General features: G+C 55.3%; 1 protein-coding gene across 1 annotated transcript in view; it reads left to right on the top strand.

Moving 5' to 3' along the window:
* CDH13 (cadherin 13) overlaps nucleotides 1-15,875 on the top strand; it is a 1,034,759-nt gene that overhangs the window by 734,394 nt on the left and 284,490 nt on the right. Inside the window, exon 8 of the mRNA XM_056135632.1 lies at nucleotides 3,885-4,025. Within this exon, the coding sequence (XP_055991607.1) occupies nucleotides 3,885-4,025 (141 nt within the window). The remainder of the gene's footprint in view (nucleotides 1-3,884; nucleotides 4,026-15,875) is intronic.

The raw sequence follows: 15,875 nt of genomic DNA on the forward strand, positions 1-15,875 counted from the left end.
GCAGTGCCTCACACCCCCTGGCATCAGCAGTGGCCAGCAAGTGGGGGGGGAGACACTCCTGCCCCCGTCCCCACCTCTGACAGCTCCCCAGGAGAGAAGTGCAGCAGCAGCAATGGCATGTGGGGACAGTGAGGGCCTGTGCAGAGACGCGAGGACCCCTCGGAAGGGGCAGACTCAGTGATCGCTCTGTTAGGGGCCCTCCTTGGGTGTGGGCACCCGGGCTCCAGCCTCCTGGGGCTTGTGGCAGAGGGTGGTCGTCACCAATAAACAGGAACCAGAGGAAGTGTGGGGAGGTAGAAAGGTGTGAAGAAGGGAAACGGTCACCTGGAGAGAAGCCCAGTCCGGACTGACCAGACAGGAGAGCAAGAGGAGATGGACGGGGCCTGGGGCTCACCCCTCCTCCACGTCACATCTCTTCTTCCCCCCGACCCGACTCCCTGCACACTCATTATTGGTGACAAATGTCCCACTAAATGCCAGCTCGCACGGAAGCATACACAGGACACGCGTGGTCACGGATGGATTCCGTGTCTCTGTAAGGACTCGGCCTATTGGTTCCACGAGGAAGTTTTAAATCAGATCAGTGAACCCGCCCGAGCCCACAGGGCTAGCCCGAGTTTCTCCTCACCACACACTCTCCTCCCGTTTCCAGGAGACGTGTGCCCCCCGCCCCCAGGAGCTGGGAGCACCCTGGGAGAGCATGTGTGGTGGGTGCATGCAGCTGCAGTCATCAGGGCCCGAGCAGGGGCTTGGCCTGGTGACATCTTACACATCAAATAGCGGAAATAAAATCAGCGTGCGATTCCATTCTCCCCAGGTTGACACAGCCCATCTCTCAGTGAAAGCAAAGCGTCTCTCCTCAAGCCAGAGCTCCCCAAAGTCCAAGCTACTCCCCGAGAATAGTGACTCTGGTGTGGCAATGCCGTGGCTGGCTAGACCCGAGCTGCAGAGATGGAATTTAGCTCCGGGAAACAGTAAAATATCACCATTATCAGTGATGAAAGGCAGCCACCCTTGGCGCTGAGTCCTGGCAAGCGGGCGGGGTCCAGTGCGGGGTCCTTTGTCCTTGGAAACTCTGCCAGGGGACCGGAACGATAAGCAAAGAGGGTTGGGCGTTTGCTTGCGGGTGGCCAACCCGGATTTGATCCCCGGCATCCCTTACGGTCCCCCCAGCACCGCCAGGAGTAATTCCTGAGTGCAGAGGCAGGAGAAACCCCTGAGCATCGTTGGGTGTGACTCAAAAAGCAAAAAAAAAAGGGAAAAAAAGGAAAGGAAAGGAAACTCTGCCAGCCAGTCGGGCGACAGGAAGTGTGTGGTGGGGTAAGGCGGGGAGGGACGGCGTCTCCCTGGGCACTGCAGGGTCTTCCTGCACCACCGTCACAGCCTTCACTGCAGGCAGTCGGGAGCACTGGGAGGGCCCAGAGCCATTCTTTGGGGGAGGACAAGGTGCGGACGTCACATGGGATATTGAGGGCCAGCCTGCGTCGCCCACGCACCCTTGGCCAAACTCAGCCCGGGAAACAGACACTAAGAAACAGCAGCCGCCTCTTCACCTCCGTGGCTGTCGGCCGCCTCCTTCTCCAACGGGCTCTAGAGCCAAAACGAAGCTGCCGCAAGGCACGGGGGCGTCCCAGAGTTGGGGGGAGCTGGAGTCAGGAGCCGGGCATGCTGCAGATGCCGGCACAGCGCCACCTTCCTCCCGGGGAGCAGCTCTGACGAGGTCATCCCCCCCACGCTCTCCCGCTACACCCCGGGGTGCCCCTCCCTCAGAGCCTGCCACAGGGGCTGGGAGAGGCTGTGGGAAGCAGGCAGATGTCCCGTGGCCTGCCCCCCCAGGGAGGGCCCTTCTGCTGGGCGCAGGAGACCAGAGGGTCCGGTTGTTTCCTCTCGAACCTTCGTGACGGCAAAGATCCCTCTCGCAGGCCCGGGAGTAATGTGGGGTTGGGCTAGAGGGTTTGGGGGAGCCGGCTCCATGTCACCAGGGTCTGCACTTCCTGCTCCCAGGGTCCGCCTGGACTTGGGGATTCCTGGGAATCGGGAGGCCAAGAAACATGACGTCTGGGGTTTCTCCATGAGGACGGGGCGTCTATGGGAGCCCCGTGTCCTGGGCAGCACGGGTTCCTGAGGAGCGGCCAGCTGTGTGTGTGTGTGTGAGAGAGAGTGTGTGTGTGTTTGTGAGTGTGTGTTGGTGTGTGTGAGTGAGTGTGTGTGAGTGTATTGTGTGAGAGTGTGTGTGTAAGTGTATGTGTGAGTGTTAAGTGTATGTGTGAGTGTTAAGTGTATGTGTGAGTGTGTGTGAGTGTGAGTGTGTGAGTGTGTGAGTGTGAGTGTGTAAGTGTGTATGTGTGTGAGTGTGTATGTTTTTCAGAGTATGTGTGAGTGTGTGTGTGAGTGTGCGTGTGAGTGTGTGTGTGTGTGTGTGTGAGAGTGTGTGCGTATGTGTGTGTGCGCACGTGCACCCGGGTATGGGGAAGACTCAGTGTGAAGGGTGAGACCCAGTCATGGGGTGCTGGTCGGGGTCCCAGCTGGGCCCTGACACAGAGGCTCAGGGACAGGTTCTCGGCGTCTTCCACCTCTCAGCGGTGATTCCATGAAGAAAAAGCAGAGGACTATTGACAGGCCAGTGACTCTCCCTTTTCATTCATTCATTCATTCATCATCCTGTTATTCGTCGATTGCCTCGAGCAGGCCCCAGTAACGTCTCCTTCATCCTAGCCCTGAGATTATTTCAAGGCTCTTTAGGAGAACGAGACCCATCATTGTTACTGGTATTTGGCATATTGGGTACGCCACGGGGAGTTTGCCAGACTCTGCCCTGTGGGCAGGCTACATTCGATAGCCTGCAAGTTTGTCCAAAGTAGGAATGAGATAATAAGATGTCATAAAAGATGTCCTGATAAGATGACTCTCCCTTAGATCTGCTTTATTCTGGCAGTTGGGTCACACCCAGCAGTGCTCAGGACTGACTCCTGGCTCAGTGCTCAGAGGTCACTCCTGGTGGGCTCAGGGTCTGTGTGTGGTGCCCAGATTCTTCCAGGATTCTGCCCTTCGGGGCTCACACTCCGGGGGGGGCCCTGGGAGTGGTGACCCCTCACCCCGGCTACACAGGCTGGGAGCAACTACCCAACAGCGATTTCTGCAAACCACCCAGAGCCCACCAGACTGCCCGTTGGTCAGCGCATCCCATAATGGCCACGCCCATGGCCATCTCACCCCCATCCAGCGTCGCCCAGTTCCAAACAAGCTCCAGTGGGTGTCAGAGAAGAGGCCTCCGTGGTGTAAATGTCAAACATGCACATATGCCCGGGCTCACGTTTCAAGCCAAGGCCAGGGCAGCCAGCATCCATCCCGTGACCAGTCCAAAAGCACCTTCATGCTCCATGGGCAAAACCAGCAGTCTTGGGGCTGGAGCGATAGCACAGCGGGGAGGGTGTTTACCTTGCACGTGGCCAACCCAGGTTCGATCGCCGGTATCCCATAGAGTCCCCCGAGCACCTCCCGGAGTAACTCCTGAGTGCAGAGCCAGGAGGAACCCCTGAGCACCGCTGGATATGACCCAAAAAGCAAAAAAAAAAAAAAAGCAGCAGTCTCAGGGCTAGAGCAAGAACACAGCAGGGAGGGCTCTTGCCTTACCTGCAGCCAACCCAGGTTCAAACCCCAGAACCCCATCTGGTCCCCCAAGCCCCACCAGGAATAATTCCTCAGTCCAGAGTCAGGAGTAAGCCCTGAGCACCACCTGTGTGGCCCCAAATCCAACGGGGAAAAAAGAACAACAATCGGGGGACTGGTCACAGACGTCCACCCTAGACATAGGGTGCTGAGCGTGTCTGACCGCCAGAGGGGCCTGAGAACAGATGCCACATCTCTGCATTTCTGCCTTGTAGACACTGGAAAACCCGAAGTACGAATTGATCATCGAGGCCCAAGACATGGCCGGGATGGACGTGGGGTTAACGGGCACAGCCACCGCCACCATCCTGATCGATGACAAAAACGACCACTCGCCAAAGTTCACCAAGAAAGAGGTAAGCCCCGGCCACACGCTGCCCTGGGCGCAGAGCTGAGGGCGCCTCAGCCTCCCTGCCTCCCTCCTGTTCCCTCGCTGCAAAAGCCAAATATTCCTCTGGGGGAGAGAGGACGTGTTTTGTCAGAATGCTTCTTCACATTCTCAACTCATTGTTTTTTTAAGCTAAAAATATCAGCTCAATGCGAGGACAAAAGCATGGACCTTGTGAAGGTTCCTAAGAAAACAATCTGTTGTGCTGTCTTCCTAGTCTTATCCGGCGTTATTCCCTGGGTCCTGCAAACTGAGAATGGTGATTTTTTTTTTCAGCATCGCAATGACTGTCTTTCCCAGTGAATGTAGACTGAGAGGCCGGTGGGGACCGGCACAGGGGAGAGCAGAGCCCCTCCCCAAGATCCGCCAGGAACCCAGGGGTCCACAGGCTGTCTGGACTTGGGGGGCCAGATGGATACTCCTGCTCAGCCCCCATGCTCCTCCGGTGATGCCCATGAGCGTGGGGCTCCCTGATTCTCAGGAGCACTGTTCAGGGGGAACTGTGTACCCGAGATGATGCTCAGTTGCTGAGTTCGCTGGAAAACCAGGAAGAGGCCCTTTGCATTGAGCCTTGGGGAAGCCGGCTCGGGCCATGCCTGAACTCTGGTGTGGTCAGGGCATGGCCAAGGGCTGGAGACCCCCCCCCCAACCTGGGCATGATCCAGAGACAGAAGGAGGCCCAGCCCGGGCGCTGGCTTGACTCTGTTTCCCTGATCTGTTTCCCCCAGCTCCCTCCCGCTATCCCTGGGTGGTGGGGGGCTGTTTCCTTTTGTTTCTTTAGCAGTGCGAGTGTTTTCTAAGCCTGAGAAGGCCAGTTACCACCCTGGCTGCAGGGTCCTACGGGTTCCGGCGAGCGTGCTCTGGGCTCTACCTCTTGCCAGCATTGGGGTTCACCACCCACTCGGGCATTCAAGGAGAGATCCCAGGTGACCCCGGATGATGCAGAGCAGGTCAGGTCCCCCGGGACGCTCTGTCTCTGTCACTCTACATGGCTCTTGGGACCGGGGTGAACATCTCACCCACTGTGTTCCCCAAAGGCCAGAAGCTCAGGGTTCTTCCTTCCCCTGGGCATTCTGCAGTCCTAGCAGAGGGAGACGGGGAGGGTGCTAAGAGACACAGTTCATTATCCCCGAGGGGTCCCAGTGGGCTGGAAATGTCTTGGCACTCCAGGAAATTGCTTCCAATAGATCACATGTTGTTGGGCAGGAGATGGAGGAGAACATTTGGGATCAAACATCTGTGGGGAGCATTGTGTTAAGCGCTTCTACTGTAAGATTTCTGCAGCTCCTGACAATGTTTTGAGTCTCTTGAGAGGTTTGATGATGGTCTAGTGGGTTTTCTGAGACTTATTTGGCCTGGGAATAATTTTTTCTGGACTCCATGGTTTTATTTAAAAGACAGTAGTAGAGAAAGAGTAGAGTAGGCGGACCATGGAATGTTTATTAGGGAGATTGGTTTATCTGCAGGACTTTTGTTTGCTTGTTTGCTTTTGTTTGGCTATGCTCAGGGCTTGCTCCTGGTTCTGAACTCAGGGATCACTCAGGAAACTATAGGGGGTGCTGGGGATCAAACCCAGGTCAGCCACATGCAAGGCAAGCTCCCTACCTGTTGTACTATTGCTCCAGCCCATCGTATTTTTTTGATTTTTTTTTAATTTATGTCAGAAGAAGGTTCAAGGCACATTGCAATATTCAATATAGACATAATCATAAAAATAAAAATGAGATGACCCCAAACTAAAATAAGATCTATCTGTGTTACCAGGCGTGCGAGAGTAACTATTTGCCGCAATGCCGCTGTAAACTTAGTTCTGGGACTCAGATCACAGACAAAACTTGTGTCTCATTGAGAACTAGATGTGAGTCAGAGACTGCCAGTGGCACCAAATTCAAAGAAAAATTGCATCTTGACCTTTTTTCCCCAAATCTCCCATGAAATCTTCAGTGAGTTTCCCTCATAGCTCTTCACACAGGACTTCAACTAAACATAGCTTTCACGTTTCCTTTGTTAGGTGTTTTAAAATGATCTTGGACAAAGTGATTCACCTGCGATGTTATTTTGAAAGATTTGTGTCTCAAACTTAGTTGACGCCAACTCAGAGCAAAGAATTTCATTTGTTCGGAAAGTCCGGGTTGGGAAGAGTCATAAAATCTCTCTGAAATGCTTAAAAAGAATGTGTTGACAATTGATTTAAAAAAAAAAAAGATTTTCCTTCAGGTAGCCAATCAATAACTCACTTTCCAAATTGCGCTTTAAAATAGTACCTCGTAATTTATAACGTGCACTTTGGGTTCAGTTTGGTGCTTTGGTATTTGAGTTGCCTGTCCCCACAGCAGGAGACAGGATGAGCTTGAGTCACCGGGTGCATCCTGGCCGTATGTCGGACCCCTTGTCAAATATGTGTTTGGCAAATGTCTCCCCCTCGGACAGGTTCCCTCTTGGCTTCCGTGATGATTTCTCTCACTGTGCAGAAACTCTAGTTTGGTGTAGTCTCACTGTCACTGTCTCTGTCCTCCCGTTGTTCATCGATTTGCTCGAGCGGGCCCAGTAACGTTTTCATTGTGACACTCGTTACTGTGTTTGGCATATCAAATACGTCACGGGGAGCTTGCCAGCTTTGCTGTGCTGGTGGTCTCATTCACATATTTTGATGTTTGTTTCTCTTGTCATTGGCGCCAAATCCACAAAATCTCACTGTGGCAGAGCACGAGTAGCTCACAGCCCGCATCATTTTCTCCCTGTTTTGTGGTTTCATGTTTTGTGGTTTCGTGTCTTGTGATTTCATATTTTGTGGTCTTGTGTTTTTGTGGTTTTTGTGTTCTGTGGTTTTGTGGTTTGTAGTTTTTGTGTTTTGTGGTTTCATGTTTTGTGATTTTGTGTTTTGTGGTTTCGTGGTTTGTGGTTTGTGGTTTGGTGTCTCGATTGAGCCACTCACTGGGAGTGACTTTGTGTGTGGCACGCAGTCGTGGTTCTGCCTCCCTCGGGCAGCTGGCTGTCCTCTAGCTGCTACTACTCATAAAGTTTTCTCATACTGACTTTCCATAGTTGTACACGCTAAGGTAATATTCAATTTGTTTTTATCATCATGTTGAGTGGTTCTGGATAAGGTTTAGAAAAGTGCTTTTGTGTGGTATGTCTTTCACAAAAAGTGAATCTCTTCACCCTCCAGAATTCTGTGCAATAAATGCATGTATTAAATAAAAATCGCCTCCTCCTACAAGGGTTTTACCCCCTGAGAAAAGTCCTTTAAGGTAGACCTGTGTCTAAGCCTCGGCCGCATAATCAATCGCTCAATCAACCAATCGCCTGCCTCTCGCTCAATGGGCCAGTCCCGAAAGCCAGGCACGTGCCTCTCGGGAGACCGGATCCTTTCAGCCTGACTCTGCTCACTTTCTAGAGGGCGGACCCCATGACATTTTAACAAGCAGATAAATCTTTAAGGATGATCACATGGTATTCCAAATAGTTCGTCCTCCTCCTCCAGAAAGCTTTCTACAGCCACGTGGGAGATGCGAGACTGCTTTCTGTGATGCTGTGAAATACCAAATCTGACACTTTTCTCTACTACTGTCTTTTAAATAAAACCAAACATATACAACCGGGATGCTCGTCTCACGCTCTATGGAAGTGGGGAACCCCCCGACGTGCTGGAACGGAGCACTCAGAGAGGACACGGGGCTCAGTGCCCAAGGACACGGACAGCCACAAGACTGCCCATACGTCAGTCCTGGGCCACCATTGTGCATCGTGCAGACCAACACACACATACACACACACACTCGCACACACGCACACACACATACTCAGATATACACACTTGCACATACACACATGTGCACACATACACACACTCACATACACATTCTCACACTCCCGCACATACTCACATAGATATGCACGCACACATATATGCACACTCACACACACACATGCACACACAAACACACACACACCACCCCATTCACAGACTCACTGGCTCTGTCTGTCATAAATTGCATTTCCAATTTCCATCCTCTCACTGAAGAGGGCTCAGCAATGAAGCAACCAGCACCCACATTCCACATTACCACCATAGGAAGGGGTGAGATCATTGCTTGCTTCTCCAGACCAAAATCAGAGAAAAAAAATAGGAAATCGTCAGCACTCCAAGTGTTCAATTTTCAGACGTATTTGTGACCTCAGGCCTGCACTTGGATTCCTTAGAGAGGAGCATGTGTTCACCTGTCAGGAGTCTCTACAAACAACCCATCATCTGGAGAAGACCCTTCCAACCACGACCGAAAGGGGATGATGGCTCTCCCAGAGTTACTTGACCAGAGAGGAACTTTTGTGTGCTTGAAATGCCCATGCTTATTATTAACTGCTTGAGTGTTGTCAAAATATCTGCCTTTGAGTGGGAAAAGTCCTCCTGTGGCTGGTTCTTCAGTTTAGTTCATAGAGGTTGACCAGATGCCCTACCGCATGGGTTACTCCTTCCTAATTATATTCATGGTGGTTGATCCCCATCATCCTCTGCACAAGTCTGGGCCTTGGCTACCCTCTACCCATGCTCAGGGGGTCACAGTGACTTGGTGACGAGGAAAGCCATTGTCTCTGCAAACGGGCAGAGCCTCCAGTGTGCCGGAGCACAGCAGGTTCTGAAGCCTTGACACATCCACTCCTTCCCAAAGACAAGCTCAGAGCAGTGAGCCTGTTTTCCCACTAGGATGTCACCTGGCAGCCTGTCTGCAAGGCTGTTGTCATGGGGAGGGCTGTAGCATGCAGCCATAGAGCCAGGTGACAAAACTGAGACTGTCGGGAAAAGACTCACCCAGATGCACACCTGGGAGCTGCCTGGACCCAAACCAAGTCAGATCCCGGGGGTTACCCGGGAGGGTCGGTCCTGCTTCTGGTCACAGCCCGTCCCTCCAGCCACCAGAGACGCTGCCTCTCCTGCTCTCTTCCCCTGTGCTTCTCTTCTCCTTGGCACCCAAAACTCCGCAGTCACCCAAGTGCCCCCCAGCAGCCCCTGACATAATTCGATGCTTCCCCCCCGCCCCCCTCCCTGGGTAGCCCCATCCAGGCCTCATCTTGGGCCTCTCAATCCACACCCCCAACAGCACCACAAGGACCCTTCGCTCTCCAGGGCAGTGTTCTCGTCATCTCTGCCTCTAGGACCAGGCCTGGGATCAGGCGACAGCCAGCATTTAATCGAAGACAAACAAATCAGAGCCTGGCATGGACGCTGTGTATTAGCCCCTAACAACGCCCAGGGGGGCTCATTCCCCAGTCCCCCACACACCACAGGCTCCCTTAGGAACACCCATCAGGCGTCCCATCTCATCCCAAACCCGAGCCTGTCTAACAGGGACACGTTCTGTGATAGGTGATAGCTTACCTGCATTGGTCCCCCCACACACAAGGATGAGAAGTCTACGAGAAAAGGCAGCGTGTGTGCCTTCACCCAGCCTGGCCTGGAGGGAGGGGATGCCCAAACAGAGCGGGGTGGTGATAAAAGCAGCTGAGCCAACGGCTGAGTGGGGACCCCCCGCACGCCCCTCAGCACTGACCCCACATGTCTTACTGCAAGAGTCCCACAGGAACATTCAGTCTCCCGGAACTGGGGGTGTCCGTCCCCCACGGAGCACCCCAGCCCCTCCGGGAGACCAGCAGTAGCAGCAACCGCATCTCCACAAACAGAGGCGACCCCAGATCTGCCCGTCCCACCCCCACCCGCAAAGGCCAGGGCTGAGCAAAGCCAGAACACCTCTGGGGGAGAGCCCCGCTCCTCAGCACCACACAGGATACAAGGAATGCGTTGGTCCCTTGTCACGGGCAGGGTACTGACATCACCTGGGGAAGCGCTCAGGCTCCTGGCTGCGGGTGTGGCTGTCTCCAGGCTATCTCAGACACGCCCAGGATGCTCTCGGTTCTGCCCTCCTCTGGCCCAGCTTGTCTCTCTGTGTGGCCCTTTGGCTCTAGGAAGCTCCTCTGGTGGCAGGTGAGCGACCTCCGGTGGCTCTGAGCTCCCATCCTCTGGGGGGTTCTGGTGACTGCATGGGGGACAGCCATGCAACACTCTCTCCCCTATCCTTGACACCAGCCTCATTCGTGGTCCGGGCGCTTTGCTGAGGCACACAAGGGCCCTCAGAGCAGACCCCAAACCCTCCTGTCAGGAACGCGGAGGGGTCAGGCTCTCCCCGGCCACATGGGCAGCTCGGGAAACTGAGGAAGAGCGGCAGGGCTGGGGCCTGGGACACTGTCCTGGCCGAAAAGAGTGACTGACATAGCCTAGGCCCACGGGGCGGACAGCCTGGCCGGTGTGAGCCACGTGCCGGGCCCCTCCATCTCCAGAGCGTGGGCTGAGGTGCTCTCCACCTGCGCTGATAGCTTGAGCTCAGCAGAAATCTGCGCAAGGCACAAGTCAGATTTTTGCTTTTTTCCCCCAAAGTCGAGTGTCACACACTCCACTGGCACCCGGTTGTGGGACTCAGCACCCTGCTGTCTGCCCACTGCCGCGACACATGCACGCGTGTCTCCGTGTGTACTCGCCTTACGCCTGTGTGACAGGCTCTGTGCTCTTGGGACAGGCTCTGTGCTCTTGGGACAATCTTGGGAGATACTTCCCTGGGGTCCCTTGGCTTGTGATGGGGACCTTGGGGGTGGTCGGGGTGGAAGGAGGGAGTTTCTTTCACCCTCTCTCCCTGTCCCTCCACGCGCAGGGGATTGGCCGGCAGGATTGCTCACTGGAGCAGGACCATCGTTCCGCTGCTCACAGCTGTGCCTCTCTCTGGGAGCTGGGTTGTTGGCCGCCTGGAGGAAGATCTTTGCTCTTGGCGACTCACAGCCGTGTCCCACCCACGTCCTGGCTGTGAGGCGCGAGGGTGCTCTGGCTTCCGAGAACTCAGCAAGGACCAGGGCGGCTCCGCTCTTGTTTGCTGGAAGGGGAGGGGGTCCAGAGCTCACTGGGCACCCCAGCCCCTTGGGCCTGAGACTCGGAAGCAGCTCGACCCACACTGCATTTGTGGGAGCCACGGAGACCCAGCCTGGGGCCCCCACAGCGCTGGGGAGATGGGAAGGGGCAGCTCTGCCTTGGGCCTGGGGCTGTCCCCAGCTGTTCCTGCCGTGCCACATGGCTCCCTCACCCCCTCCTGGGTGGGACTGTCTGGAAGCCAGGCCACATTCAGGGGCCCAGGCCATGCTGGGCTGATGGTCTCTAGAGCATAGAAGCCCATTTGGGGATGTGAAGACTTGTTGCTGTTGTGTCCGGATGGGAGGTTGGGGCGGGGGGGTCCTCTGGAAACATTGGGGCAGAGCAGGCACATACCAGGCCAGGCACTGGGAAACCTAAGGGGGTGAACCACCCATGGGGTTTGCTAAGTGTCGGGAACAATGGCGGCGGGGGGCTCCTTTCTATTTTCTACTGAATTCTAAGTGGTTCTGCTCTCTGCCTCCTCCACTGTCTCCAAACTGCTCGGCCTCTGTCTCTCTCGGTCTCTGTCTCTGTCTCTCTGTCTTATTCTCTCTCTCTGTCTCTCTCTCCCTCTCTCTGCCCCTCTTCTCTCTCCCTCCCTCCTCTCTGTCTCTGTCTCTGTCTCTCTGTCTCTCTGTCTCTCTGTGTCTCTCTGTGTCTCTGTCTCTTGTCTCTCTGTCTCTCTGTGTCTCTGTCTCTCTGTTTCTCTCTGTCTCTTTATCTCTGTCTCTCTGTCTCTCTCTCTCTCTCTCTCTCTCTCTCTCTCTCTCTCTCTCTCTCTCTCTCTCTCCAGATGGTCCTGCCCTAACTCCATCTCCCAGATTGGCCCCACTGGAGTGGCCACAGAGTAGACTCTGGTCCTTGCAAAGACCCAGTAGCTGCCTCACTCCTGGCCCAGGATGGAGCTTACAGACTGAGGCCTCGGGGCCAGAGCCCAGGTCAGCCCAGAGAGCACTGGCTTCACAGGCAGCTGGCCCAGGGTCCATCCCCGGCACCACACAGGATCCCCCATTCATGGGGGGTCGCTCAGGTCAGGACTGATCCCCGAGTGCAGAGCAGGAGGGAGCCCTGAGCACGGCCAGGTGTGGCCCCGAACCCCAAATCAGAACAGGTTTCACAGGGAGCCTCGAGCCCACGCTCCCCACAGGGAGCCTCGAACCCACGCTCCCCAGCTCAGCAATGACCCCGAAGATTTCAACTGCAAAACCTCCCAGGCTTCAGCATCCGCAGGGTCCACGCCATGGTCCCGCCTCTCAACTGTCCTTGGTCACGTGGTCCCAAGATCACAGCAAGCGCCCAGGAGCCAGCAGCTAACTGGGCCAGTAACCCATCCCCCCTTCTTTGGCTGAGCTTGACCTTCTACAGTGGGGACGTGTCATTTGCATGGTCCCTCCCCCCACTCAATTTTTCATCAAGAGACAATGCACCCTGGCAGCACCCCTGGACGAGGGCCAGCGAACCAGCAGCCGTCTGCCCCCCCACTTATTGGCACCTTATTCCCACCCAGAAAACTTGAGTGTCTGGTTTGTGAAATAAAATTGGAATTGCTTACTTGGTCTAAAAGCTTTCCCCAGGCTCAATACCTGTTTTTGAAGAAATTTTAAAAATGCTTCTGGGTTTTAAAAGTCAGCAGGAAACCTGCAATCAATTGAGTTGGCTCTTTCCCGATATCCAGCGTAGGGCCTGCGTGTAATAAGAAACTCGATACTATTTGTTGAACGAGTAAATTTTCATGGCAACCGGTAATTGTTGGTCTATAAAAGTTTTCGTCCTTATGTTTCTGCTGCGGAGCAAAAATGATTTTTGTATTTGGAACAGCTTAACCTCATTTCAAATGGAAATATTAATCTATAATTGTCCTTGTACAGAAGTACCAAGTTCAAGGCAGAAATAATAAAACCAGTTAACCATCTGGCCCCTACCTGCGCAATTCGCTCAAGTAGAGATTGCCTGCAGAAGTTCTCTCAGCGCTAGGAAAACTTTCTCTGAAGACGTAAAAACTTGATTTTTATGGTCAAGATGCCGCAGAACTCTCTTAGGAATAATTCCTATCTGGCCAAGTTGGAAGGGGAGGGGAGAATGAATACCTTTCCCATTTATATTCCAAAGTCTGAACTATTTTATAAATGAATTTTCCCTCCAATTGAGAAACCATTGGCTGCATTGCAAATTTTAATGCTACTATTATAGGCCCATAATTTTAAAAACCCAGGGTTCTCCGAGGGCCGCGGCAGCCCACCATCTCCCCCACTTTATTAAAATGAATGAACAGATGTACAATTTATTTCTGCCGAGCTATCATCTAAATTCATAAGCTATTTCTCATGTGTCTGAAACCCACGTTGGTTTCCCATTTTCTTCGCCTTAGAAAAAAAAAATTACACTCCCTCATTTATCACCCTGGGGACACCGACAGGAAGTCTACTCCACTTCATTCACTTTAGACTAATGTCCTCGCCACCATTTCCATCCCGTCTCTTCCAGGCTCCTCGGCCAGGGCCGGGCAGAGGCAGATGCTGGCACCCGGCCACAGAGCCCGTGTCCAAGCTGGGCACCTTGGTGGCGTGAAGGCTTGGACCGTCCGAGCAAAGCCACCAGGACGAAGCCGGACTCCCATGGCCACAGGCCTCCCTGGGCTACCCACAGCCTCATGTGCTCTGCCTGCCAGAGCGGCCCTGAGCCAGGCCCCAACGACCCCACATGTAGGCCTCGGACCAGCTCTGGGCCCTGCTGCCCCTTCTCTGGCGGTGGAACCTTCGATGGCTCAGCCTCTGGGCTCCCACTTCCTCCTTAGGAAAACAGACCTAGAGGAGCCCCTGGGAACAGGGCGCAGAGGACGCCCAGCACACCCGTGGGAAGCTCAGTCACATGCAGAGAGCAAGGAGCCTGGTGGCGGGGACCAACAGAGGGGCCGCAGACCCGTCCGACATCAGGCTGAAGTTTCAGGGACCCCCTTTCCCAGGGTGGCGCTGAGTTCCGGGATCCTGGAGGCAGAGGGGGCATTTGGCAGCCGGCAAATATCGTGGATGCGTGAAAGCCCGAGAGGCCACAGGGCGACTCACGCCCCCTCCCAGATAAGACTCTGCCCCCTCCCCCCAGACTGCTGAGGGAGGTCAGCGTGGAACTCGCCTGCCTAGAGATGCGGCTTCTTTCCGCTCATCCCAAAGCTGAGTCTCCCGGTCTGCCTTGGTTTGCTTCTCTGCCCCTGCTGGGATAAAAGCAGCCTGGACACTCCCCTGGGGCTGCCCTGTCATCGCTCTCCTTGGCTCTTTCTTCCTTCTCGTGACCTTTGGAGAGGGAAGGTGGGGACGGGGGTTCCTGGGACACCGTCTGATGATGGGGCTCTTTCATCTAGCAGAGACATGGCCCACGTGGATGGGGTCGGCCCGACCAGCTCCCCAAAGAGCAGTGAGGCGTGGGGGCCCGGCGGGTGGACAGGACAGAGGAAAGGCCATGGCAGAGGGGCCGGAAACGGCTGCCCCAGAACCTCCATGGTGTCATTCCTCAGTGTCGGTGCCAGCAGAGCTCACAAGCCAGGAGCCACGTGGGCAGTGGCCGCGGGCAGACAGCACTGTCCTGCCTCCCACAAATTGCTGTGGGCCCTGGACAATCCCTGCATCTCCACTCAAGGTCAACTCCGAGAAGATTTCAGAGTGTTGTTCGGCAGCTTGGCTAGGCTCTTAGCCAGACGGCGTGCTCACAAGAGCCGTGCTGGTCCGGGCCAGGGTGCCAGCAGGCACAGCCTGGCTGGGCAGTCTGAGAGTGTGGGGCTTCGTAAAGGTGCACTCGTCTCGGGAGACAGGAGTCAGAGGATTGGGGGCCCAGAATGGAGGAAGGGACCCAGCTCCTGTGCGGGCTCTGGCCAAGCTCTGGCCTGGACCAGGACCTTAGTTTGCTCTCAGAGCAGGATGGGGTCCTATGGTTTGGAGGTGACACGTCTGTCCTCCTGCCCATCTTCCTAACATCCTGACTGCCAAGGGCAGAGAGTCTCCCCGCAAAGCTGAGAAATGCAGAGGATTCCTGGAAACCGTCAGGAAGTGGGCAGGGGTGGGGTGGGGTGGGGGGGACTGCTTGCCCAATCAACGTGCCATCGGGAGCGTAAATGATGTTCCCTCTGGCCAAGGTGCCGTCAGGGGCATGAATGACTCCCCCAGACTCCCAGCTTCCCACCAGGCACTTGTGAGCGTGGTGCCACCGTCCCTGTGTGCCATTCTGTGGGCTTCAGCATGACTTCGTCCTCCGTCCTCTGCACAGCCGCCCAGCCCCCCTCGGAGAGGGCTCCCTGCCTCCACCAGGTGTCGCTCTGCCCGGCCTGTTTGCTCATCTGGTGGGAACTCCCGATCCCACCCAGGGAGGCCAGAGCCGAGCACAGGGATGGAATCCAGGCAGGTCCAGGAGCACAGAGATGCCAGATCGCCTGCTGGTCTCTGCCCTGCCCTCAGATGCGCCCTGGCACAGCCAACCTGCTGTCCTGAGGCCCTCAGCCACTCACCCCCTCAGTCGGCGGCCCCCCCCCCCCCACCAAAAGCCAGATTCCCTGCTGAGCTCCCACACTCCCGGGCATACCCCGTGTGGCCAGCCCCATCCAGGGCTGGGTGGTGGCCCCGGCTGCCCCTTGATCACTTCCAGCACAAAAATGACCCCAATAGCTGCCTCTTAGGCTCACGGATGGGATTTTGCAGGGTGAACTGCCTGGGCCCAAAGGGGGAAGCTTCCAGCATTCTGCACTGTGGCACTTTCCTCCCGTTGTTCATCGATTTTGCTCGAGCAGGCCCAGTAATGTCTCCATTGTGAGACCTATTGTTACTGTGTTTGGCATGTCTAATACGTCGCAGGGAGCTTGCCAGGCTTTGCCGTGTGGGCGAG

This window comes from Sorex fumeus, unplaced genomic scaffold (genome assembly GCF_029834395.1).
Source record: "Sorex fumeus unplaced genomic scaffold, SorFum_2.1 ptg000122l, whole genome shotgun sequence".
NCBI lineage: Eukaryota > Metazoa > Chordata > Mammalia > Eulipotyphla > Soricidae > Sorex > Sorex fumeus.